Below are 25,771 nucleotides of genomic sequence, written 5' to 3' on the forward strand. Positions count from 1 at the left end.
TCTGGATAGTTCCAGAGCTAGGTTATCAATGTGTTTGTTCCATTTGTAATTTTTTGTTATTGTTATGCCAAGTATTTTAAGGGACGTGACATTCTGTAGGGGGGAGTTGTTGGATTGCAGAGTGAAATTGCAGTTTTTCTTTCTACAGATATGCAGGTGCTTGCACTTGCTGGTTGAGAGTGATGCACCAGAGTAGTTGCACCATTGATTGATGTCGTTTAGCAGTGGGTCTATGTTAAGGCTGTTTTGTATTTTACCTAGTTTGTACATTATAGTAAAGTCGTCGGCGTAGGCAGTGAATTCTGTTTTTTTGTGGGTAGCTAGTATTTTGTTGAGTTGGTTAAAGGCTATTGCAAAGAGTATCACTGACAATGGAGATCCTTGCGGTATTCCGTTGTATAGTGGCTGGGGGTTGGAGTAAGATTTGTTTACAAGAACTGTAATTTTTCTGTTGGTGAGGAAGTTTTTTGTATATCTTAGGATCTTTGGGCCAATTTTCCAAGCATTGAGCTCGTCAATGATGCTGTGGATGCCTATCCTGTCGAATGCTTTGGCGAAGTCTAGCGAGATAATCGATGTATGGTTTTTCCTTGAAAGAGATGTAGTTATCTGATAATCTAGAATGGCTAGAGAATCAGAAACCGATTTTCCCTTTCTAAATCCCATTTGACGGTTATCTAGAAGCTTGCCATTTGTGGCTAGCCACCATAGCCGTTTAGCTATTATTTTGTCAAGGACCTTTGATATGCATGGGTTGAGGGAGATGGGTCGGTATGAGTTGACGTCGGTTTTGTTCAGGTTTGCTTTAGGAATGGGTATTATACTGCTTGCCTTGTATTGCTGAGGGATGTGTGATTTGAGTATGTTGTTGAATAGATTCAGAAGTCTATATTGTAGTGTTTTGGATAGGTTTTTTAACATAGGATAGCTTATGCGGTCGCGACCCGGCGTTTTCCCCTTTAGTTGGTTGAGTGCTGCAAGGAGTTCTATGAAAGTTATATCCTTTTCTATTTTAAGAGCTGCAGGTGAGGGGATGTGTGTGTTAAGGATCGGGTTGGATTTCCTTTCTAAGAATATTGCATGGAAATGGCTGTCTCGTGAGGTATTGGACCAGTGGGTGCAGAGGGTGTTAGCTATTTCATTTCGATCTAGTATGCTTTGTGTTGGGTCGTTTGGATTGGTAAGACAGTGGATGTTGTGCCTAGCTTTAAGGCCGCAGAAACGGTTAATTTTAGTCCAAATTTCGCCGATGGGAGAATTTGGGTTAATTTCTGCTGTGAAGTTTTCCATTGACATTTTTTTTCTAATTTTTATTTCCCGCTTAAGTTTAGCGTTGGCTTTTTTGTATGTTAGTATGTTTGTAGTGTTGATGTTTCTCTTAAGTATATTCCAGGCAATTCGTTTTTCGTTTTTTAATTGTTGAAGTGTTTTATCCCACCATGGGACGTTCCTCTTTCTCTTAGAGTGGCGTGATTGGGGAATGGCTTCATTGGCGGCCAGAATTATTATTCTGGTTATATTGGCGGCTTCTTTATTAATATTTGAGCTAGGGGGTTTGTCAGTTGACAGCTTGTCTGCGATATCCTTGAATAGGGGCCAGTTTGCTTTGTTAAGGTTAAATCTTGGTCTTTCAGTGGGATTGTTCATGTTGTGTTCTTCGAATAGGTCGATGTGTATTGGGTAGTGGTCGCTACAGGCCAGGGAGCTATCTGTATGCCATTTGGAGTTCAGATTCAGAGGGGGAGAAGCAAATGCGAGATCTATGTGTGTGAAAGTGTGATGTGTGGTAAAGTGGGTTGCTGAGCCGTTGTTCATTGTTATGAGGGAAGATTGATTTATAAATTTAAATAGTGTGTTACCTCTTTTGTTGTTGTTTATTGAGCCCCAGCTTCTGTGCCAGCTATTGAAGTCTCCAGTTATTAGTAGGGGAGGTTGTAAATTGTCGTATATGTTTCTTAGGTTTTGGATTGTGAAGTTCTTGTTGGGTGGTATGTACGAAGATGTTATGGTGAATTTAATTTTTGAATATATTGTTACTGCTATTGTGTCAAAGTCAAAGGCGTTGATTGGTTCATTATGATGTTGCAATGAGTTGTGGATGAGGAGTGCAACTCCCCCAAATCTGTTTGTGGCAGAGTTTACTTGATAAAGTGTATAATTAATTGGGATAGGTATATTTTGATTACCATGTAGGTGTGTTTCTTGTATGGAGATTATCTTAGGGCTATGGTTTTTTATAATAATTTGTAATTGGTTGTAGTTGTTAATGTATCCGTTCATGTTCCACTGAATTATTTTGAGCATTGTTTAAGAGTTTTTTTTTTTTGGATTTGACTGATTGATAGAACTAATTTGCTGTTTTTTTTTTTTTTTAGAAACCGTCGCTGTCGCTATTAAGTTGGTTCTTGTTTTTATTGTTTTTTTTTTGTTTTTGTTCATTTTTCTCTTTAGATTTTAAGGATTTGGCGAGGGTGTTGTGTTTGTTTGTGTAGATTCTAAGTTTAAGTTCTTCCGATATGGAAGAGTTAAGTGATGAAATCGGGGGTTGAACCCGAGACTCTTAAAAGAGAACAAAAATTTTACGAATCTTCACTGTTCAACCAAAAATTAATAATATTTTAATAATAAATATGAGTTCAAAAGGGGTTTTAACCCGAAAGTTATGAAAAATAATAATAATTTAAATAAAACAAGCTTGTAAACAGTTCCTGTTATAATCTTAAAAAAATACTATTCAAAAAATACTTATTCCAGAAGGGAATAACTCGAAACCTATGAAAAATATTAATAAATATTATAAAAATTATTATTATTATTATTAATAAATATTATAACAGTTCTAGTTATCTAATCTCTACTGTTTCAAACCAAAAACATAGTATTTTATTAAAAAATATGTATTTCAAAAGGCGTTTAAACCCGAAATCTACAAAAATCCACAATAATTTTAATAAATTTCCCTTTCTTTTTCTTTAAACAGTTTCTCTTAAGCAGTCTCTACTGTCAAAAGCACTAGATGGCCAAGAGAGCTCTATTAGCATACTCCTGCCTCTGCCCCAAAGAAGGGGGTGGGGGATGGATGGATGGCGGAATGGCAGTGCCACCACTAGTGGCTTCCTCCTCGTCTCGAGTTGGGTTTCCCATGAAAACTGCAATTGATGCAGAGATTCAGACACGTAGGCGCAATGGGGCGTGGCAGCCAGAAATAAAAATCATACACACAGAGAAAAACAATCTCCCTCCCAGTCTGCCCCCTTTTCTTGGGGGGGAGGGGTTATCTTGTCGCTCCCCCTCCCTCCCTCCTCACCTGTAGCGGCCCGCCTTTTATTTTTTTATTGTCGTGCGACTGCTCTTTCGGGTTTATTGGATCATATTATCTATTTCGGTCTATTTGGGTCTGTTTTTGAGATCGGGGAGGGGCAGTGGCAGCTGAGTCGGTGGAAGGGGGGCTGACTACCGTTATGGGCTTTTAATTAATTGGCGATGGGCGATTTTGGCGATTAATTGAAAGAGAAAGAGAAAGAGAAACAGAGAGGCAATAGATCGGTTTAGTGGAGCGTATCAGTAACTGTACTGTACAGTCTACTCCCCACACTCCACACTCTCTATCCCCCAAGACTCTACACTCTAGACTCCATAGTCTACACTCTCCAGACCCTAGACTCTGTCTGATTGAAACTATTTGCTTGATTTGATGAATGATTGTGAGTTGGAATCGTTTGCTTTTCACATGAAATGCCATAAACCCCAATTTAATTTCTGTTTTTATTTGTTTCGCTTGTTTGTACACAGTGGAGAGTGGAGAGTAGTACTCCCCGACTTTAAGGGATCTGTTATCAGACCCCCCGAATCAACGCACAACAGACCTTGCCTCACGTTCCAAGCAAACAGAACAACAAGATATAGAAATTCCTATTTTTCGGGGTTCATTGGGGTTCATTCATTTCTGGAGAGGCTTAAGATCGTAATCATGGTGTGGAGACAGGAAACTTGTAGACTGGACTTGTAGACTTCCACCACAAAGAAATCCTTTTGCCAAAATCGAATATTTGTTCATCAAACACGGCTGGTAGCTAATATTTGGGGGGAAATAAGTGCTTTTCTAATTTAAATATCTGTAGAATATCATTATAAGTCTTATCTCTTGTTTGCAGAAACTCTACAACAAATATTTAAAGCCTTTTCCTTCCAGATATCAAATATTTCCAGAAAATATTCCATTTTTAATTGGCAGAGTTCCCCAGAGGGCAGAGGGGGGGATCGCTGGTCCGGAAATGTCCCCCCAGGCCTAGCTCCCTGGGAGAGAGAGAGAGCAGGAATCTCAGGATGCCTTGGAATGCAGTTACCATTTCCAGGGAAGAGAGAGAGACTACCTTTGGAGACCGAAGGTGGAGGAACAAAGAGAGAGCCACAAAAGGTCTCTCGGCCAGCATCTTTTTTTATTCCTCTTCTTCTATCTGTGCCTCTGTCTCTGTCTCTGGGTCTGGGTCTGGGACCTTTGGTATGCGCTTCAAGGTCTACTGGAGACAAGGGATAAAGAAAACCGAGAAATGACAAACGTGACTCCATCTCTCTCGCCCTGCCCCCCTGTCCACCGTTCTCCATCCTCCATCCTCCGTCCCTTATGCAAATGCGGATGCCACTGTTTGGCCTGCTCCCCACCTCCCCCCCACCACAGTCCTCTCTTCCCAAAGTGACCTTGCTCTTCTTAGTTCGAGCTCTCCTTCTCTTCCTCTCGGACAGTCTCCACTCGCTCTCTCTAAGTAAGCAGTTAAAAATGTAACTTTCGTCTCATTTTCACGTTACCAGGTAGCTATGACCCCACCTCTCCCCCCTCCACTGGCAGCCGCCTTGGGTCTCTGTGTAGGCGTCCCCCCCCGCCTCTCTTTTGTAGCAGTTGGCTTATGAATGAAATCCGTTTAAGCCCCAACCGCTATAGCGGCTTACCCCGAAACCTAACCTCTACCTAACCCCCTCCCCCCTAGCTATCTTGGCTAACCAATTTCCCGATTTTCCGATTTCCATGAATGAACGTGCACGAGCACGTTGAGAAACGAAGCATTCTTGCGGTGAGGCAGCTGGCTGGCAGACTGGCTTTGCGGTTCATTGATCACAGGCCACCTCCTCTCCTATGCCACCCACTCTCTCTCTCTCTCTCTCTCTCACCCCACTCTCTCTTGTGTTCCAATCGAGTGAGCAAATCGATCCACCAATTAAGGAAAGTCTCCACACAAAAAATTAGATCATTGAGCCTCTTAACCGAAAGTGTTTTTTTTCTCCACAATTACTCTTTGAGACTTTTATGCACTTTTTTGTAACTAGCTTACCCCCCTTTTTTGTAGAGTGTACTGGAAAGGGGGGGAAATACCATTAAGACGTTGATCGATGTCTCAGACTTCTGCTTTCAAATCGGGTGCAAAAGGTTAGGCCCCGACTGGAGTGTGTGCCGATACCGTTACCAGTTACAGTTACAGTTACAGATTTTTGCCAACATAGACTCTCCCCTTAACTCTCCTCCCCCTTTGGAGATTGCTCTTTTGCTAATCACTTCTCTAAACCGGTGCAAGACTTTCAAAAATCCAAACGAAAGAAAAGGAAAGAAAAGAAAAGAAAAGCGAGAGAAAGACAAGAAAATACCTTCCAGCTTCTACATTTCTACACTTTTTTTGATACCCTGGAATAGGTATTACTAGGTATTATATAGATTTTAGACAAAAAATAGGGGTTTCAATCAAAAATCAATCACTTTTTGGACTAAGTAGCTTGGCATCCTACTGTCCCTATCTACAAATTTGTTTCCTTAGGTATCCTACAGTCTCTAGCCCGCTCTACAGCATAGTATAATGTCTTGATACCCTGGAATGTCTATTGCAATCAATATTTTATAAAAAAAAATAAAGATTTCAATCAAAAATAGTCAAAAAAGTGACTTAGAAGTTTCAAATCCTACTGTCCCTATCCATAAAACTACTCTCTACTCTTCTTTAGTCCCTAGTCTTGATACCCTGGAATGTTTTTTAGAAAGTATGACTCAGTATCATCCATATTTTCTACAAAAACTAACATTTTCTATGAAAATTAGCTAAAAAAGTGACTTAGAAGCTTCAAATCCTACTGTCCCTAACTACAATTCTACTCTCTTAGCTCCTAATTGTCCTTTAGTCTTTCATCTTGATACCCTGTAATATCTCATAGAAGTTATGACTCAGTAATTAATTTAAAAAAATTAAATTTTCAATCAAAATTAGATAAAAAAGTGACTTTGCTCTCCAAATCCTACTGTCCCTATTTACAACTTGGCTCCCCGAGGTATCCCCTAGTCTCTAGTCCCCTTCCCCATTACAGTTTCAACTCTTTTTTTTCGAGATGTGGCTTATCATGAACGCTGATCTATGACTCGGAGCTGGCCCGCAAATGAAGCTTTGGATCTCGGAATGGAACGTTCGCATTCGCGTCTCAGTTAGCGTTTCAGTTTTGCGTTCACCTCGCCACCTCGCCTCGCCTCGCCTCGACTCGACTCGCCTCGGCTTCGAACTCATTTTCTAATTGCCCCACGGTGGCCGAGGAATGTCTGTCTATTCATTGGCGGTCTGTGCCACCACCACCACCACCACCACCACCTTCCCCGCCATAACTCTGCCATAGTCTGCTATGGTTTTCTGTTTCTCTATATATTTTTTTTATTTTTTTTTCTCCTGTTTCCACGCAGGTTTAATTACCAGACGACGATTGGAATCTCAGCTCTCACTTCAGTATTTTTGCATCAGCTATCCTAGAAAACATAATCTAACACTCGACTATTTTAATTGAGTTCACAAATGTTCTTCGAACTGAACCCCTGACTCCCAGCGGGCGATCTATAGACCTCTTCCCATTCGCTGACAGCTACGTGCTGAGCTTAGTTACTTCGATTATTCAATAATTTTGAGTGGAGCTTGTGTGGGAAATGAATACATCATCGGCGCCCCAGGCCAGGCCAGGCCAGGGCACTCCAAAAAAGAGAGTGCCTCTAATTAAAAAAAAAAACAGGTGTCTGTGTGGGAAAAAAAGATACATTTTAATCCATCAAGTTTTACTTTCTTGAAGAGCTTATCAATGGAGGATCGGAGAACGACTTGGTTTTCATTCAGATTTTTAGAGTTTTTAAGGGGAGAGATCTCTGACATCCGCAGGAGGATGACTGGATGACTTGGCCTACCTACCTGGCCCATTATTGTCTCTGTCGCTCCTCTACCTGTGTCAGTCTCAGTCTCCGTGTCAGTGTCAGACTCGAGCGCTAAATTGTCGCTTATTAAATGTCCCTCAGCCGGGCGACGAGCCACTTTATCAAAAGACCAGAGCGGACAGAGGGACGGACAGCGGGCGGAGATGAGGCGATAAAGCCGTAGAAGAGACAGCCAGACGAAGGAGGAGGGGGAGGAGGAGAAGTTAAGGAATTCCACGTAACCAACCGTGTCCGTCTGTTGTCGAAAATTATGACTTGTTTTGGGATTCGAGAGCAAATAGCCCACTTCCTGTCTGCCTTTGCTTGCTATCTCTTTTCCCCTTCGATAGCCCTGTCTCTCTCTATCTCTTTGTGGCACTGTCGCGCAGACGCAGAGCACTCTGATTGCTGTCGCCGTCGCCGTCGCCGTCGCCGTCGGCGTCGCTGCTGTTGTTGTCACTCTTGTCCGCTGCTGCTCCCGTTGCTGTCGTCATCGTCACGGCCCGCCGATGTCCCCGCCTGATAAGAGAAGAACAGAGCGGGTCCCAGCGGGGAACATTTATTTATGCACTACTGTCTCCCCCCCACCCCCTCCCCCTTCTGTCACTCCCCCGCCCACTAGTCCCCATCCCACTCACACGCCCACTCGGCGGCTTCTGTTTCCTCCGCAGTCTGCATCTGATTCTCCGAAGAATCTTGGAGATCCGAAGAGCTACAGTTCTGCCTCGGCAGCGGCGATGCCCCAAAAATATTAATTAGGATAGTGGAGACTGGAGAGTGGAGAATAAAGATTGGAGAGTTTCTATCTCCCCGGGATCTCCATATCTCTCCAAAAACCCATCCGATCTTCCAGCGGAGTACCTTTAAGAAATCCTACCTTTAAGAAATTCTTTCCTTCTGGAAGAATTCTCCGCAATTCTGCATCAAAATCTAGAAATACAATTTTTGATCCGATTTTTTTGATCTGATCCTGGAAAGGAATACCTTAAAAGAATTGTGGATGAATTCTCCATTATTGTGCATCAAAACCTAGGATTACATATTTTTTTTAACATTTTTTCAAAAATTTCAAAAAATTTATGGTGGACCCACTTCAAGAACTTCAAGGAGGCTATATCTCGGTCATTATCTAACCGATTCTTCCGAGGAATATCTTAAACGAATTGTAGATCAATTCTCTTCAATTCTGCATCAAAACTTGAAAGTATTTTTTTTGGTCCGATTTTTTCAAATTTTTCTGATGGACCCCCTTGAAAAAATGGGAATCCCATGGGGAGTGACTTTTCACCCCTTGGGAAAGCCATATCTCCTCCAATTCTGATCCGATCCTTAAGAGGAATACCTTAAACGATTTCTACGCTGATTCCCCATTATTCTACATTAAAATCCTGACACGAAATATTTTTTAAATTTTTTCTCATTTTTTCCCATGGGACCCCTTGGAAGTGCGATTTTTCCCCATAGGGCCCACTGCGATGGCCATAACTTCCCCGATTTTGATCCGATTTCCAACAGGAATACCTTAAACGATTTCTGGATCAATTCTCCGCTATTCTGCATCAAAATCTGGAAATACAATTTTTGATCCCATTTTTCTAAATTTTTCTGATGGACCCCCTTAAAAAAAATGGAGTTCTCCCAAAAAAGCACTTCTGACGCCTTCCGAAGGCTCTAATCTCGGTCAAAACCCTTCCGATCCTTAAAAGGAATACCTCTAAGGATTTGTGGATCGATTCTCTTCAATTCTGCATCCTAACCTGAAAATATTTTTTTGGATCCCATTTTTTCAAATTTTTCCAGGGGACCCCCTTCAAAAATGCTGAATGCGATATCTTCCCCAATTCTGATCCGATTTTTAAGCGGAATATCTCAAACGATAGAAGAATTCTCCGCAATTCTACATCAAAATCTAGAATTCTAATTTTCCATCCCATTTTTTCCAATTTTTGTGAAAAAAAGAAGTGGAGAGAGAGATCCTGAAGAGGAATACCCCGCCTTCCCTGGCACAATTTAATCCAAGTTAGAATCTCAATAAATCACAGAAGGTTTTCGGAAGAGACCTTTCTTTATAGACCCTCCCTTGCCCCCTTCCCCTTCTTAGCCATTAGACCCAACTCTCCGACTGGAATGTTCCGAAAAGATGTGGGCGTGGCTGTTCTCAAAAGGCTGAGAACCGAAGAACATACATATGTGATCACATTACGCGGGTACTTCTGGTAATGCGCTTCCGTTTTCATCGTCGGCTCCTCTTCAGAGGGGGATTCTCTTCAGTAAAGGCAGTAAAGGGGGGGGGCTAATATGCCTAGGCCTTGGAAAAGGCGCCGCTTGAAAAAGAGTCCCAATCCGAATCGGAATTCGGGCCAATTCAGTCAGCAATTAGACTTCCGCCGCGGGAAAGGGGCAAGATGCCACAAAAAAAAAAAGGGTTAAAAAATATATATCTTATAGATATGTCTTGTATCTTGTATCTTATAGATATTGTATCTGTTGTGGAGAGTCGGAGAGATCTTCTCCCATTCATGACAGTCTCTGGGCCGTCTCTGGGCCATTCACAAGACGAGTTTCATTCATTCACGCTGATTGCCACCTTTGGGGCTTCCCATCCTCCTGTCCCCCAGTCGCCCCCCCCTTCCTCTGGTGGCAGCCTCCGGTGCTCCAATGATTAGTCTCCGCTAATGAACAGGCGGCGGCAGCTACCAAGCAAAAAAAGCAAAAAAATCTGAAGAAACCCTAAAAAAAAAGGCAGAAAAAAAAATAAAAAGCGAAACAAAGCTGGCACGAAAGCGGCAAACAAACAGAAATCAAATCCAATTTATGTTTTCAACATTAATCATAATTTTTGGAGAGCAGTCCGGGCCGGGCCTGGCGTGAAATAATTTTTATGCGCCGTTTTTACGGAACTAAAATCGGAATTCAAAAAAATATAGAGAAAAAAAAAAATTAAGAGAGAAAAAAACAAGAGGGGTGTCGGTGTCAATGTCTAATTTTTGATGGAAAATGCACTGGCGGTATTTCTGTTTCTCTCATTATTGGATCGTGGAGACTGGAAGGGGGCATGGGAGATGAGATGAGGGGGGTCTGGAGATTGGAAGAACTAGATCAGTAGATCGGGTTTAATGGAGTGCGAGAATCGATTTGGAACGATTTTTGGCCATGAAATTATTGGAGGGAATTATGGAGAGAGATTAGAGATGATAGATCTTTGTAGAGTTCATAGATTAGAGATTTTTGTAGAGATTATAGAACTAACAATCTTTGTAGACATTATATATCTATAGATATTTGTAAAGAAAATAGATCCATAGATCTTTGTAGAGATTCTAGAGATACAAAGATTTAGTAGAGTTTATAGATTAGAGATTTTTGTAGAGATTTTATATCTGTAGATCTTTGTAGAGATTACTATATAGTAGATAGTACTACAAATCTTTGTTGAGTTTATAGAACTATAGATGTTTGTAGAGATATTAGATCTATAGGTCTTTGTAGAGTTTATATATCTGTATATATTTGTAGAGATAGATCTTTGTAGAGATTACTATATAGTAGATGTAGTAGAGATCTAACTGTAGTAGTTTGGAGACTTATTACCAAAACTTCCAAAACAAATAAAGGAAAATGAAAAGGAGCCGAAGAACCTGTTTCAGATCGGTAGCCCAAACAGATCAGATCATCTCGGAAATAGTCCCACAATAGGCCCAGGAGGTGGGGAGATATAGCCCATCATAGGTGGGGTCCTGACAAAAGAGACAGCAAGAGAGACAGACAGAGAGAGGTAGAGAGATGGACCACTTGAAGGGCAATTTTTTGAAATTTATTTTCCATTTATCGCTTTATTTATTCTGGACCTACGGAACCACCTAGGTAGACTCGGTCCGGTCCGGTCCGGTCAGGTCTATCTGCTTATGCGATTAGAGTGCAGGAAAGGAGCTCTCGGGCGAGATGACGCTGGCAAGAATGGCCATTGGGATGGGGATTGGGATTGGAACGATGATGATGATGATGATGATGATGATGATGATGCCTCTTCGGTGTGTTTATTTTTGTTTGGACCCAGAGACCCTTTTGTTCATCTGCCAGAGTGGATGAGAGGCGAAGGAACCGGGTCGGGTCTCAATGGGCCACAATCGAAAGTAATAATGAAATCCCATCAACAGCGGAGACAAAGGCTACGGCTCAAAGGCTCTGCCTCTTCCATTCTGATTCTCATTCTGAATCTTATTCCCATTCTCCCACTCTCTGGGCCCTTCTGGGCCTGCCAGACACTTGCCTTTATTTTTATTGTTGGGCTCTCTCTGGCTTTTCCCCTTCGGGCTCTGATTTATTGTTAGCGGGAAAATGGTCCTCTCTCTGGGATATCCTCTCAGGTAATCTTGTTCTGCTGCAGCTGCTGCAGTTCTCTCTCTCTTTCACCTTTTCGCCAAAAGTCTACAAGAATGTGCGTACAGGTGAGCCTCGCTGGGAGTGACAAGAGAGCACCTCCATGGCTCTCCCTCTCTCCCTCCCATTAAAGTGGAATCCAGGATAGCCTCCACAGTCTCCACTCTCTCTCTATCCACCTCTTGGTTGGTTTTTGTGCTCCCCTTTCCCCCAAAGCCTTGATCGACGGGTTTGTGTCTGTGCTAGATGTGCAACACTTGTTGTTTGTTGCACTGTCGCTGTTGCTGCTGCTGACACATAAAGTAACGGCAATTGGCAATTGGCAATTGGCCAGCGGCCAGTAGCCACTATCCACTAGCCAGTAGCCAGTGGTGGCCAAAAAAGGACATAACCACATCGGCCATCGGGCAAAACTTGTCAACTGGAATCGATCGATATGGCAGTCGGATGGACGGAGTGCTGGACATTTATGGCCAGCACTGACCAGATGAACTACTTTCGAGCCGCCACCGTTTACCGTTAACTAGACTCACCTGTGCAACAGATGCTGATGCGATTTAACAAAAAGGGCTCAGGATCTCCTCTCTCTCGTCTCCTTCTTGTTAGAGCTCTCTCTTCTAATCTCCAATCCTCTCTCTTGTGTTGGCTCGAACGGCTAAACGAACGGTAAACGGTATTTTGATTAGATTTTAATCTCCAAACGCGGCATTCTTGCGATTTTTTTCCCATCCGACGAATATCCAACGAATATCCGACAAATCCGAAACAAAACAAATTGAGTCCAAATAGTCACTGCAGGAAAGCCAAAAACCAAATAAAATAAACCTATTAAAATTTTTATAGCATTTTCAAAGCCTTTCAAACACACACTAACACTAACACTAATACACAGGGGGGGGAGGAGGGGGGATAGCTTTAGTTTTAAATTGAATTTCTGGCTCTTAGTCACATCCGCCTCATTGGCTGGCCGCCTTTTGCGATATTCGATATCCGATCTTTGATTTTTGGGGCTCTTTTTCTTGGGGGAGCAACTAAATATTCCCATTTCCTCGATTTTGGGTCAACTCGAAGATTATTGATGTGCCGCCGGCCATAATTTATTGTTATTAGGTGTTTGTATTTATTTTATTTTTATTTATGTACAATGTGTATTTTTTTTTGTATTTTTGGGAAACGCCGCTTGTCTCAGTTTCGCCGGTTGCCGTTTTAAAAATAAAAACAAACTTGGCACACGCACTTTTCTCGACGCGACCCGCCGAACTGGGGGGAATTTCGAGAATCTTTTCTCTTTAAATCAAACAGAAAACAAAAAAGATATTTGAAACTCACTCACTGGTTTTGAAAATAAATACTTTTTTCAGTCAAACAACACAAGAAAAAAAATAAATAAAGGTAGCAATTAACACGACGAGGGCGCCAAACACTCATTCAATTTCAACTGGCAGGTGAGAGAGAGCACACGACTTCCGCTCGCACGTCCGAATCGCTCGACGGTTCGCAATGAACTGAAATGAGCGCCAGACCACCGGGCTGCCACCGCTGCTGCTGCTGCTGTTGCAGTCCAGCCGGCCGAAGAGGGCCGAGCCCCAGCCGAAGTACACGATGGGCCAAGTACCGACACACCTGGGCCAAATAGTGTCAAGGGGGAGAGGCTGTGACATAATAAGGGTACTTACTCTGATGGGGCATTTATTAAATATTATTTAAATTCTAATTTTAAATACTATTTTTTAGTTTTTTTAATTTTTATATATATTCTCTCAATTTTAAGCTCCCCATTTCCCCCACACCCACTGTATATGGGATCCATCTCGGCTAAAGTGCATTGCCAGAGAGACCAGGAGAGAGCTTCGGAAGCTGAGCGCGCATAGTGCTCCCCATTTCCTTGGTCTCTCTCTCCACCCGGCAGCAGGCACTCTCTGCCCCGTGCCAAGGGCTTCCTTAACAGTTACCCTGTTTCTACAATAGTTCTTTGATAATTTGATAAATAATTCCCACGCTCTCAGCTCTCGCCCACCCCCCAACTCTCCAATATGAGAGCTCCCCATTATTACAGTATTACATCCGAAATGAAACACGTGCCGAAAAATTATTGTTGATTTCCATATATTTTCTGCTTGCTTTTTGTTTTTTTTGCGTTTTATCCACTCAACAGTTTTCGTTCGTTCACAATAGTTGCATTTTATTATTATTTTTTTATATCAATATCAATTTAATATTTAATCCATAACATATGTATGTGTGTGTGTGTTGTGTGTGTGTGAACCAATTTTTCAATTATTTTACACTGGGTTTTCACGAAAAAAAAATAATAATAGTCGTAGTAATAGTTAAAAGCTAGAAACTAAAATTATAATTAAAATGCCTTTACTATTGAGCATTGATTTCTTTTGTTGTTGTTTTTTGTTTGTTGTTCCTGTTTCTGTTGTTGTTGTTGTGTGGTTGCAGTTGTTGGCTAGTATGCGTTGTTGTTGTTGTTGTTGTTTTTTTGTTGTTTGTTTCGAGTTAGTTTAGTTAGTTCTTAAGGTTCTAGATATTGCATTATTGTTACTGTTTCATTTCACTTCTGCATGGCTTTTTTGTTTTTAAAAATTAAAAATAAATGTTTTGGGATATTTCTTGCTACAATCTTTAACTTGGCCTTAAGGATCGAAGAAGCAATTGCCATATAATATTCGATTTTTTGTAGTGGGCTTATCCGTATATTGTATATATAAAAATTCTTTCATTTTTTTGGGTTTTCTTGTGTTTTTTTTTTTAGTGTTATTGTTAATTAATTAAAAAGCTAATTTCGATTGCTGGTGTGTCCTTAGACGACTGGCGGTTCGGTTCCTTCCAGGGGTCCATCGTCACTAAATAAAAGTATTTATAAAAAAAAACATAAAATTAAAATCATAAAACATAAAAAATAAAAAGAAACTTTCCAACTGTCAGAAAGGGGAAATTCTGCTTGCCAGTGTTGGCTAAAACAAGGAGCTGCCAGTGTTGGCTAAAACAAGGATCTGCTAGTGTTGGTTAAAAGCCCTGCTAACTTGCTATTTCAGACTTTGTCTCAACTCGAAGAGCTTTGATTCTCCCACTGATCGGTTTTACGTAGTTTTTGTGTAAAAAAAAAGGATTTTAAATACATGTATTTATGTTTTTTTTGTATACACTTATGTAATATATAGGGATTTCGTATAAACTCTTATATAATTGTTTGTTTAGGGATATCTTCGAGTACTGTACGTTAAAGGACTTCTCTTTAAAGATTTACACGATACGGATTATATAGCTAAAATAATATTCGATTTAGGTGAGATCGGTCCACAAATCAATTACCATACAGTCCTGAAACGCACTGCACTTTCCGTTGATATAATTATCATATATTTTTTGTAATATTCATATACTATATACTTTTTTTTTTCGATAAAGCAGTTTGAGATTCGACTACAATGAGCTAGGGCTTCAGTATCGCAGGATATAGGTTGCACCAGTATTAGTGAGTGTGGGTATAAGGATATGTCCCAAAGGATATGCCTATCTATGCACGAGATATCTAACCGATATATATGTACATATATCGATAGTTATTGTGGCTGTCATCAGACGAATGTCATCGGTTAGCTGTAGAGAGTTGTGTGCCCTGAGCTTGACTTCGAAACGAGAACAATCCAACTAGAAGTGGCTAAGACTAGATATATATATAGATATATAGTTAGATCTGTAACAGTATGTTCGATTCGGTGCTATCTACTTGACTATGACGATGGAAAAAAAAACGCGCGCTCTTACTATCCTATCGTTAGGATCCTTTAGGATCAGGCTTAATGATTAATCCGATTATCTATGTCCTGCGACTCTAACTATACTTTGTATATTATATAACACTATATTCTGCAATGATATGGCACGATTATTCCAATTGTAACACTCCCAATGGCATATGACTAGGTATTCTCTTTGATTTCTGCAGATATGGGAGATATAGGAGAAGCTTATAGCTTTCAACCGATAACCGACAATCGACAATCGATAACTGATCACCGACAACCGATATCTGAGAGCTCTAAAAAGGGTTTCGATAACAGCTAAATAGCAGCTATGTTTATCGAATAGGATAACTGGTACAGTTGCTTCCGTTTAACAAAGCCTATCGATAAAAAAAACAAACAGCTTAGCTGGGAGCTGGGAGCAAACACAAAGAAATCGATAACCCTAGGGACAAGGATACAACAGATCGATAGGCGGGACTGGTGGAGAACTCTGAGAGTTTGGGACGCGGATAAAGGATATGCACGGGGGGCGGTTGATCCAGTTCGTCAAAAAAACTGAGATCAGATGCTTCTCCAAACTCCTGGTACACCAGACTAGAGGCGTCCCACATACTATTCATTCCAGATGGGCGGCATTGGATAGGAAATAGTTATAGAGAGGTAGATTATAGATCATCGGAGACTACTTACATGGGACAGGTGTTGACATTCACCCCATTGATGGCCGCAGGACCCAGGTTTATTTGTCCGGCGGCATCGCCCTCGACGACCACAATGCAACCGTTGAAGTTGTGCGTGTACCGGTTGCCCGTAAACTGTGCAATATCCGGAATGCCACCTAGGAATCCCACAGAGATTAGATCAGTAACTCTAAAAAGAGAGGCTAAGGACTCACCGATGAACACATGACCCGGCAGTTTCATCTCCTTCTTGGAAGTCGGTCGCGTTTCTCCCGAATGCAGGATGCGATCCACCTCCAGGATGGCCGTGTTGTCATTTCGCTTCACAATCACAATATGCCGATTTCCGTCATCCACCCGGGTGTCACTGTTGCGGATCACCGCCTCCTCGCCATCGAGCCGGAGGGAGTACTCCACGTAGCCATCGACCACCGCCAGGGCTATGAAGTCCTGGCCGACAAAGTCCTCGCCGGCCTTCTGGCCCCACCATAGGAGCAAGCCGTTCGGCTGAGTGGTGGAGAAGAGGACAACGGCGGAGGTGAACTGCTGCTCCACCTCGGCACTGAACTGGTTGCGATTGATTTCCAGGTAGCCATTCCCACGGAACGAGGCATTGAAGCCAATTTGGATGTCTGTCAAGGACACAAGTGGATGGATTAGATTCTATAGCTCATCAGGAACTCTAAAGTAAACCTACGTTCTTGGCAGTGCTTGCCACTGAAGCCCACCAGGCAGGAGCACACAGCCTCCTCGTCCTGTTCGCTGCAGGTGCCGCCATTCTCGCAAGGATCACTGGCACAGGGCGCCATGGCATAGGGCTCCAGTTCTCCGCCGCTTCCGCCTCCGGATGGAGTCTCGGCTGGCGATGGTGGCGGTGGCACGGGCAGGTCGTCCGCATCCTCGCTAATCTCGTTCAGCTCGCCACAGTTCTGGATGTTGGCCGCATCTGTGATGTCCGCCAGGAGCTTCACGGACCTCGTCGACTCGTACAGCCTCGAAATGCATCCATCGAAGCCGTCTGTGATGTTCACATCCCGGTTGATCTTCACCGTGGCCCGATCGTAGCCGCCCACGAACAGTGGCGTCTTCAGCGACAGAGTCCTGGCCGCTGCCGGTGCCTTGGCCTTGCGTTCTGGAGCATCACCGACTCGCAGGATGCTCTCGCCCTGGCGGCGCAGCACCTCGATGCGGGTCCAGCGGTGCAGGGGCAGCGGCTCCGACGAGCGCACCACCACCGGTTCCAAACGGGCAGCCGTGTTAATGAGAAGCTCCACATGGCCGCCACGGAGCACCAGGGCCAGGTAATCGCCGCTGGGCAGGCGCGACTCTGCGGCGTACAGGATGACAGAGTCGCGGAGGCTAGAGGGGCGCACGGAGAGGGTGACGTTCACCCGGGTGACACGAGGAGTGCTGTGGGGGGGGAGAGATCAGAAGGATTAATACTTTGCCCATAAAAGTATGCTATAGTTTCCACACTCACCCGTAGGCCGCATAGCTGTTCCTCTTGAAGTTCAGGCTCTGCTCGTTCAGGTGCTCAATGTACTGGCAACGGTCGCCCGTTCGGTTCAAAGGACACAGGCACTCCATGTCCAGTTCCGTGTTCTCGCAACGTCCCGTTCCACAGACTCCCGGCGTGCACTGAGTGCCCTCGACGGAGCAGTCTCGGCCCGTCCAGCCCGGCTGGCAGACACAGGTATAGGCCTGCTCCGATTGGCTCTCCAGGCAGACACCTCCGTTGGAGCAGGGCCTCTGGGCGCAGGGACGGCAGTCGGAGATGCCCTCCTTGAACTTGGCCTCGCGCATGAGCTCCACGGTGCGTCCCTGGAGCGTCAGCCGGCTGATGCAGCCGACGAATCCGGTCTGCTGGGTGACAGCATCGGCGGGCAGGAGCTCCCAGTTGGGCACTCCGCCCAGGTACAGGTCCTCGATCAGGTCCAGTTGCGGGGTCTGGGACAGTGTGGGGAAGGCCACCGGATGCTGTTCGTCCACCTGGATGTAACCATCCCGCCGGGAGCGATGCACACGAACCGTGTGCCACTCGTTGAGGGCCAGCGGCTCCTCCGCTCGCACCAGCAGCGGCTTGCCTCCGAAATCAAACCGGAACTCCGCGTAGCGATCCTTTAGGGACAGGGCTATGTAGTCGCCGCTGCCGCGAGTCTGGCCGTTGAAGAGAAGCAGCCCGTCGCCCGTCTCCGGCCGGAAGGTCAGCTCAAAGTTGAACTTGAAGGAGGAGTCGGGCAGCGTGGGGAAGCTCATGTAGCTGCGCGGCTCCTGGCGGAACTGTGGTATGGCGCCGGTCACCACCAGGATGCTGGGGAAGTCCACGGTCTCGCCATCCCGATAGGAAGCCGTACAGATATAGGTTCCGGCGTCATTGGCCTGAACACCATCCAGGGAGAGTTTGTTCTGGAAAGGATTGGGAGGATTAGAACGAATCTGAAACCAATCCAATACCGATGGCTACCTCAACGAGACTACGTCCGGCCTGAAGTTGTCCGTACTGGCGGGACCAGCGGTAGGTGGGCTGCCGGCTCTCGTCCGCTCCGCACTGGAGGTGCGCATCTCCTCCCACCGGGGCATGGACGATCTTGGAGCTCTTCAGCTCGTGGGGCTGGTCCTCCACGTTCAGCTCATAGCTGGTGGTGTAGAGCTCTCCCTCGTCCGTGCGGCACTTGCACACATACTTTCCAGCATCGGCGGGGGCGACGTCAGTTAGGATCAGGAGGTTGCCCGCTTGCTGCAAGGATCAGGGATCAAGGATCAGAAGGGATTTTAAGAGGGGGGATTCAGAGCCAAGACTTACCCTCACGTTGGGGCCAAGGGGAGCTCCATCGGCCCTCTCCCAGACAACATCCGTGTAGGTGTTCTCCGTGGAGGAGCACTCCACTTCGGTGGACTCGCCGGCCCGAAGGTTGGAGGACTGCTGGTCCACTTTCAGGCGGTATTCTCGAACAGGAGTCCGGGTCGTTGACGGCGGCAGGTAGGTGGGGATGTACGGGGATGGTGGTGGCTCCACAGGACTTCCGCCAGCTGCAATCACCACCGGGAATCACCAGGACAGAGACAGGACACAGGGCGACAAGGCGACAAGGCGACAAGGACGAAGGATCGGATGGTCGGCGGTAACGATCACAATTGAGCGACAAATCACAAGTGCAAGGTGCATGGTAATCCGTAGTGTGTGTGTGTGTGAGAGAGTGTTTCAGTGTGTGCATGTGTGTGTATATATATGTGTGTGTGTTTGTGTGTGAGAGTGTGTGGTGTGGGTGTGTGTGTGTGTGGAGGCATGGTAATGGAAATAAGATAGTAAAAAATACACAGAGAGAGAAAAACAGTTAGCAAAATTACAGTCAAAAATGGAGAATCAAACAGATAGATAGGCACTACTTATCGAACTTATCGATTATCGTTCGAATTTCGATAAATACTTTTAAGTGAGACATTAATTTTAATACAAAAATCAATCATAATTCGATTCGTATTGCCTTTGGTCTTGTTTTAGTTTGTTTTGTTTTAGAATGTCGGGTTCCTAGTTAGACAATACATATACGATATAAGATATACGATATACGATATACACAGAGAGAAACAGATAGAGACAGAGGGGAGATCTAAGTGTTTGGTTGTTTTTTATATCTTTTTTAAGGATGGTGGAGGTGGAACTCTACTTTATGAAGCTACTTTTACTCAAATACTGAAATACTACGGATCGAATCACACAGAATACGTATATATATAGAATGTGAGGTTACGAATGGGGTTTATATTTCTTTTCATATCATCTTTGGGGTTTGAATTCTACAAGTCTAGTTATTTTTGGGGTTTTTCTTTTGGGTTACCACTAAAATTTGGCATGTTTTTCGGTTGTTTTGAGCACAAATATGATCACAAAAAATACATACATACAAAGAGTATCGATAACTACGTTTTTATACAAAATGGCGGTTACTTAACTATCGTTTATCGAATGGTTATGTGAAGTGTGTGTGTGTTGGAGTGTCTGTGAAGCTGTGTGGTTGTGTTATTCACAATAATTTCGATTAACTAACTTGTTAGTGACTCGTTTTAAGCTAACCACATGCACCTTAAAACTATTTTCCACAATACCCGCTCTATTAAAGCTAGTTAGAGCTTTTGTTATCGGTTATCGGATGTCATTTTTACCGTTTCTTAGGTTATACATATTTCTAGAATCTAGAATATCTGTTGTGGTTGTGGTTTCTTTGGTGGAGGTTATATCATTGGCTACTTGGAATACTACTCAAAAAACCCCTTGGAGTGCGAATATCCATATATTTGATCGGCTTTTGTTCGTTGCTGGTTGTTGTTGTGCTGATTGATCGGTTATCGGTTATCGCTGGTCGGTTATCGATAATCGTTTGCGTTCGAGTGCCAATTACAATCGTTCTGGGTGCACCCACGAGCATTACATTAGCGAGGAGGATAGAAAGAGGTTGGTGGTGGAAGGACTCGAAGGAGGATAAGAGGGATACAAAGTGAAGGACTTGGGAATTATAGAACAGAAACCAGAGCGGGTGGGGAGGAGTTGTTTAGAGAAAAGTTGAAGGACCAACCGAAGCTCCTTCTGGCTAGATACGCTAGATGGCGCTTCCTCAGCTTCTTCTGATCCAGACTGCTCCTGACCTCCTGGCCGGTCTTCCGACTCTTCTTCCAGCGCTTGAAGTTTCCCGATCCCTTCTCCGTCCGGGATCCGCTGGCCTTCCCGCCAACGATGCAGTTGAACTCGTCCGAGTGGTCCGTACAGTCGTAGATCCCGTCACACACCATGCTGGCCTTGACGCAGGTGTGCGGATGGGAGACGCACTTGAAGTCCGAGGGCTGGCAGGCGTAGGACACGATCGAAGGACGTGGCGGGCTTCCGGAAGGTCCTTTTCCCGACGCCAGTTTGTTGCTACTACTGCTGCTCTTGAAGTCTGATTTATTTTTGTATTTTTGATGGTTTTTTTTTGTCCACATTATATTGTATTATTTTCATTATGGTTTGGTATATGCGGTATGTTTGTTTTTTGTTTTTTTTTTTCGATATATAGTATAGTAAAAAAAAAACGATTAGAAAAATCTGGCACGCCTTAATCAGCACTGAAGCCCTCTTTTTGGATTAATAATACTCAGTAGCCCCAAGAACCATACTATATTAAGGATCTTCTTAGACTAAAGGGTATTACGAAGCTGTTAACTAGTCGGTAGGGTATTAGAGAACCAGGCATGCTTATTACCAGGATATCGGGTGGAGTGCTCTACTAATCGGGGGTGGAGGACTTTTTACATTAAAGTATTCTTTTATTTGGGATTTCTGGTTGAAATTAACAAAGTTCTAGGACTCTAGGGTTAGGCAGTAAATAATACAGTTTCAAAGATCATTAGTTTTAGATTAAAAAACATTAAAAAAAAAACAAATTAAAAAAAAAAAAATAAGAACGAGGGGTTATATCTTTCAGGTCACATACATATAATATAACCCCATAAACCAAAAAAAAAATGTAAAAATAATAATAATGAAATAAAATGTTATTTAAAGTCAAGAACTAGAACTAGATCTAGACTAGACCTAGGACTAGACTTAGAACTAGATCTGATTGGGATGGGGCCTCGGTGGCCTTGGGGGCTGAAACGCACCACAGATATACAAAACCATGCAGGGCGTGTCTTTCGGGCTGAAGCCGTTCAACCGATTCAAATTAATTCCTAGATTGTAGTAGTATTCGTAGTTTCGTCGTTTTTTTTTCAGTGTATTTTGATATTTTTTTTTTTTTAGCACCATACAATATGTTTGTGTTTCGTGTTTTTTTGTTTTTCGTTTTCAATAAAAGCGCACATATTGCACCACCATATCACATAATACCATTTAAAAACAGTGTTCAAGTCATTTCAAAAATAAAGTTTTTTAAAAAACAATTTTTTCAATTCAACACAAGCGCACATGTAAAAAAGTGGGGGAGAGAGAGAGAGAGAGAAAAGCGTGAGAGAGAAAGAAATAAATATGAAATTAATTAATGTGTATTACTTTCTTTTTCGAAAAAAATATATAATCTAAACTCTTTAGTTTTCGATCCCTAACTGATTTTAACTAACTGATTTGATTCGATGTAAACGGAAACCTGAAAAACAATTATTTACAAATTAATTTGTGCTTGATTTTTGTCGGTGTAGGTGCTTTGTGACAGTCTCCACTGTCACAATACCAAATGGAAACCAGTCTTTTTTCTCAGTGGAGACTGGGACGGTGCAGTGCTTAGATTCTAAATAATAATGACTTGGTATAACACTCATTGAGACACAAAAACACAAACAATTGGTAACCAAAACCATTATGATGAATAATTAAAATATATTATGAGGCATACACCGGGAGAAAATGTCAATAGGAAGCTAAAAAGCCATCACCAATTAAGGGTTTAGGGTGTTAATTAAGAAAATAAAAAAAGGAAAGCCATCCTCGGGGATCCAAGGGTTTCTAAAAAGTTCTAGAAGAGTTTGAAGAGTAGGGTTTTCGATAATTAATAATCGAATTAATCGATTAGGGCTTTAAGCAGACAAGTTTAAAAATTAAATCATAACTCTCTAGAACTCTTGTGGATTTTTTGAAATAAAAAGAATATGTTACAATTGTTTGCTTTACACGTTTCGTAGTGCAAGTAGTTTTTAATGTTAATATTATATTTTATTTCTCACTTTTAGTGATATTACTTAAAGTTATCGTATTAGAAATGTTTTTTGGCAGCCATTTTGGTAAGCTTAAGATTTATCAAGTTTTAAAAAATGGTCGTATCTATACATATGTATATATAGAGTGTGCGTGGGCTTAGGTTTCTACAATTTCAATTTCAATTTCATATAAAAAAAAAAACAGTAGAAAAGAAGAATAATTTGGAATAATAATTAATTTTTAAAACAGATTCGGACTTTGTCGGCATGCAGTGACTGTACACATTTTTTTGGCGGCAACTTTACACAAGAGAGAGCGATCGCCATTTTGTTTTTTGTTTGTTGTTTCTTCTCTTTCCCGTTAATGGCTCCATCACCAAAAGTATGACCCTGCTTGTCTGTCTGCCATTTTGTTATATACAGTGAGTGTGACCGTTGTACCCTGCAACCGTTCTACCCTACAGTGCGTAACATACATATACGAACACTTGTTGGCCCGCTTTTTGTTTCGAGTGTAGAGTAATATGACATTTTTCCGTTTGCGTATTTACAGATTTTTTTCTTTTTTTTTCCTCACTGGGGGTGTGGAATGTATATCTTATGGCCGGTTTTTGTTTTTTTTTTTCGGTTTTTTGTTAACAGATACGAGTACATTGATGTAATTATATATATTTTGTTTTTATATATATATAAAGAGACGTATTCAGGGTGTAGATATATATATATATATATGTATTGAAAGTGGGGGGAATTAGTAAAATCAGCGAACGATCAAACCTGCTTCACAAAGCCTACTCCTCTTGACATTAAACTTTTAATTCTTCCTTCTTTAATCTTAAAAATATTATATTTTTTTTGTGATTTTTTTTTTCTTGGTAATTATTAATTTTTCTCGTAATTTTCTCGTAATTTATGCTCAGGGTTTGGCCTATCAAGGATATTGGTCGAAGAAGTAATGGGGGAGGGATATTTTTTGGAAAGGAAAGTGTTTCTTTTTGGGAATATATTGGAATTTTTTTGTTGGGAGATAGATAGATTACTGCTGCGGATCCGGATCCGGCTCCACCTCTGAGCTGGAGCTGATCGGCGGACCGGACGATTCGTTCGGCTAACCCGGGGGCGATTACTCACTTATGACTTGCAAGTCGACGTAGGTCGGTGGCAGGTGCTGCCTGCTGGCCAGGTCGTAGGTGTTGCAGATGTACCGGCCCTGGTCCTCCGGCCGGAGGGCGGTCAGTACCAGCACCTGGCTGTTGGGGTGGGCGCCACGGGGCAGTTCGCTTCCATCTTCACGGTACCATTGGAACTGCATTTGGTCAGAGGATGGAGGGAGTCAGGTTTCAGAGTCAGGCTTAGAGGGGTTTACTTATTTGTAGGATGTCCTTACTGTCCGTCTGTCTGTCAAAAGATGTCCTTCAAGTCCTCAAACTTAAACTCTAGCACATACTTGCCCCATAAAAGAATGAGAGATCTGAGAACTCACCTGGACATTGGTGCGAACATCGCCGTAGGCTGTGGTGGCGCTGCAGCTCAGCTTGATGCTGTCGCCCTCGCGGTGCTGGTGCACCTGGGAGTGAGGCGCCGGCTTGAAGACCGTCGGCTGGCTGACCACCACCTGGGCGGTCTTGGTGGTGTTGCCGTACTGGTTGGAGGCAGTGCATCGATAGCCGCCAGCATCCGCCGGGGCAATGGAATTGAACTGGAGGACAGTGCCGTCGATCTGAACGGTGTTCGAGAGTGGTCGATTGTTGTCGGTGGCCCAGTGGACGTCCTGCTCCCGGGCATTCTTCACCTGGCAGTCGATATACAGATGGCTACCGATCTCCACACTGCGCGGTATCGGCGGATAGAACACAATCTCGGGCAGGGGCAGGTACACCAGCTCCCGCACCACAAACGATTCAATCTGGCCATAGCCATTGAGTCCGTTGCAGCGGTACTGGCCCAGATTCTCCGGCTGGACGAAGTAGATAGTTAGCTGGTTTTGATCGTTGATGGCGTTGGGGGGCAGTGGTGTGCCGTCGACACGCTCCCAGTGGGGGGTCAGGTGCTGGGAGATGTTGCAGGTGAGGGTGACGTTGGCGCCGAGGCTGGTGGGGAAGCGGAGCTGGCTGCCCTCGTAGGCTCCATGCGGTTCGTAGGGATCCGGGTAGGGATGCGGTTCGTAGGGATCCGGGTTGGTTTCCGAGTCGGGATCGCCTACGAAGAAGGATACAGACTCTATACATATTCCGGATAAGTCGATGGGTGAACTCCCTACCTATTCCGATGTCTCCGCGCTTGGGACGGACATCCACACGAACGGTGGCCTGGTCGGAGCCGGCTTCGTTGGTTCCGGTGCAAGTGTAGAATCCGGCATCCGCCTGGGAGACCCGATAGATCCTCAGGTAGGCGGTGTTGCCGGTGGGACCCTGCTGGTTGCGATCCCTCAGTCCGGTGTGCTGGCTCCACTCGACCACGGGGCTGGGATAGCCGCTGCCCACACAGGTCAGCTGGAGTTCATCGCCCTCGGTGAGGCTGATGGCCTCGTTGCTGGGGGTGATCTGGACAATTGGCGGCTCGAGGACGCGGACGGTGGCAACGCCACTGGCTTCGCCCACCTCGTTCTTGGCCAGACACTGATAGTCACCGGCATCCGACACCAGAATGTCATTAATCCTGCAAGAGACCAAAAGGATAACCAATGGAATGTCATGGCAGCAGCAAGGATACACTTACAAAACGTAGCCAGGAGCCTCGACCTTGTGGCGCGGCGATAGCGGGGTACCATCAACTCGGACCCACTCCACTTGGGGCTCGGGTATGCCCACGGCGGTGCAGTAGAGCGCCAACTGGCCGCCCACCGTCTGGGTCTGCTGGGGCATATCTATCTTAACGCTCGGCGCCTCCCGAGCTGCAAGCAAGCAAACGATGGTGGTGGCACCGATTAGTATTAGGATGAGAGTGTGCGGACCTATCTTATTACCGACTCCACTCTTGTGCACTTGCATGGCAAACGTTAGTCATTAAATAGATTATGTTTTTTGAATTTTAAATTAAAATTAAGAGTAAGTGTGTGTCGGGGAGAGAGACGACAAGAGGAG

General features: G+C 43.8%; 2 protein-coding genes across 33 annotated transcripts in view; both read right to left on the reverse strand.

The window, feature by feature from the left end:
* LOC6504619 (interference hedgehog) overlaps positions 1 to 13,128 on the reverse strand; it is a 32,256-nt gene extending 19,128 nt beyond the window's left edge. Inside the window, exons 1-2 of one of the 4 annotated variants that reach the window (XM_032453353.2) lie at positions 12,914 to 13,128; positions 12,118 to 12,239 (exon numbers count right to left, since the gene is read on the reverse strand). The gene's annotated coding sequence lies outside the window, so the exon portion shown is untranslated. Of the gene's footprint in view, positions 1 to 12,117; positions 12,240 to 12,821; positions 12,841 to 12,913 lie in introns of those variants that run through there. The other 3 variants (XM_014904271.3, XM_044716963.1, XM_032453354.2) reach the window with 3 other exon arrangements.
* A 545-nt stretch (positions 13,129 to 13,673) lies between these two features.
* LOC6504618 (basement membrane-specific heparan sulfate proteoglycan core protein) overlaps positions 13,674 to 25,771 on the reverse strand; it is a 79,372-nt gene continuing 67,274 nt past the window's right edge. For 27 of the 29 annotated variants that reach the window (XM_044716943.1, XM_044716948.1, XM_044716950.1 and 24 more), the window contains 13 exons: positions 25,407 to 25,581; positions 24,949 to 25,346; positions 24,172 to 24,887; positions 23,820 to 23,994; positions 21,660 to 21,728; positions 20,597 to 20,956; positions 18,826 to 19,052; positions 18,487 to 18,759; positions 17,503 to 18,428; positions 16,720 to 17,432; positions 16,238 to 16,654; positions 16,033 to 16,180; positions 13,674 to 14,436 (listed from right to left, as the gene is read on the reverse strand). In XM_044716943.1, the coding sequence (XP_044572878.1) occupies positions 14,394 to 14,436; positions 16,033 to 16,180; positions 16,238 to 16,654; positions 16,720 to 17,432; positions 17,503 to 18,428; positions 18,487 to 18,759; positions 18,826 to 19,052; positions 20,597 to 20,956; positions 21,660 to 21,728; positions 23,820 to 23,994; positions 24,172 to 24,887; positions 24,949 to 25,346; positions 25,407 to 25,581 (4,640 nt within the window). In that variant the 3' untranslated portion in view covers positions 13,674 to 14,393. The remainder of the gene's footprint in view (positions 14,437 to 16,032; positions 16,181 to 16,237; positions 16,655 to 16,719; positions 17,433 to 17,502; positions 18,429 to 18,486; positions 18,760 to 18,825; positions 19,053 to 20,596; positions 20,957 to 21,659; positions 21,729 to 23,819; positions 23,995 to 24,171; positions 24,888 to 24,948; positions 25,347 to 25,406; positions 25,582 to 25,771) is intronic. The other 2 variants (XM_044716951.1, XM_044716952.1) reach the window with 2 other exon arrangements.

Source organism: Drosophila ananassae, chromosome XL (genome assembly GCF_017639315.1).
Source record: "Drosophila ananassae strain 14024-0371.13 chromosome XL, ASM1763931v2, whole genome shotgun sequence".
Taxonomy (NCBI): Eukaryota; Metazoa; Arthropoda; class Insecta; order Diptera; family Drosophilidae; genus Drosophila; species Drosophila ananassae.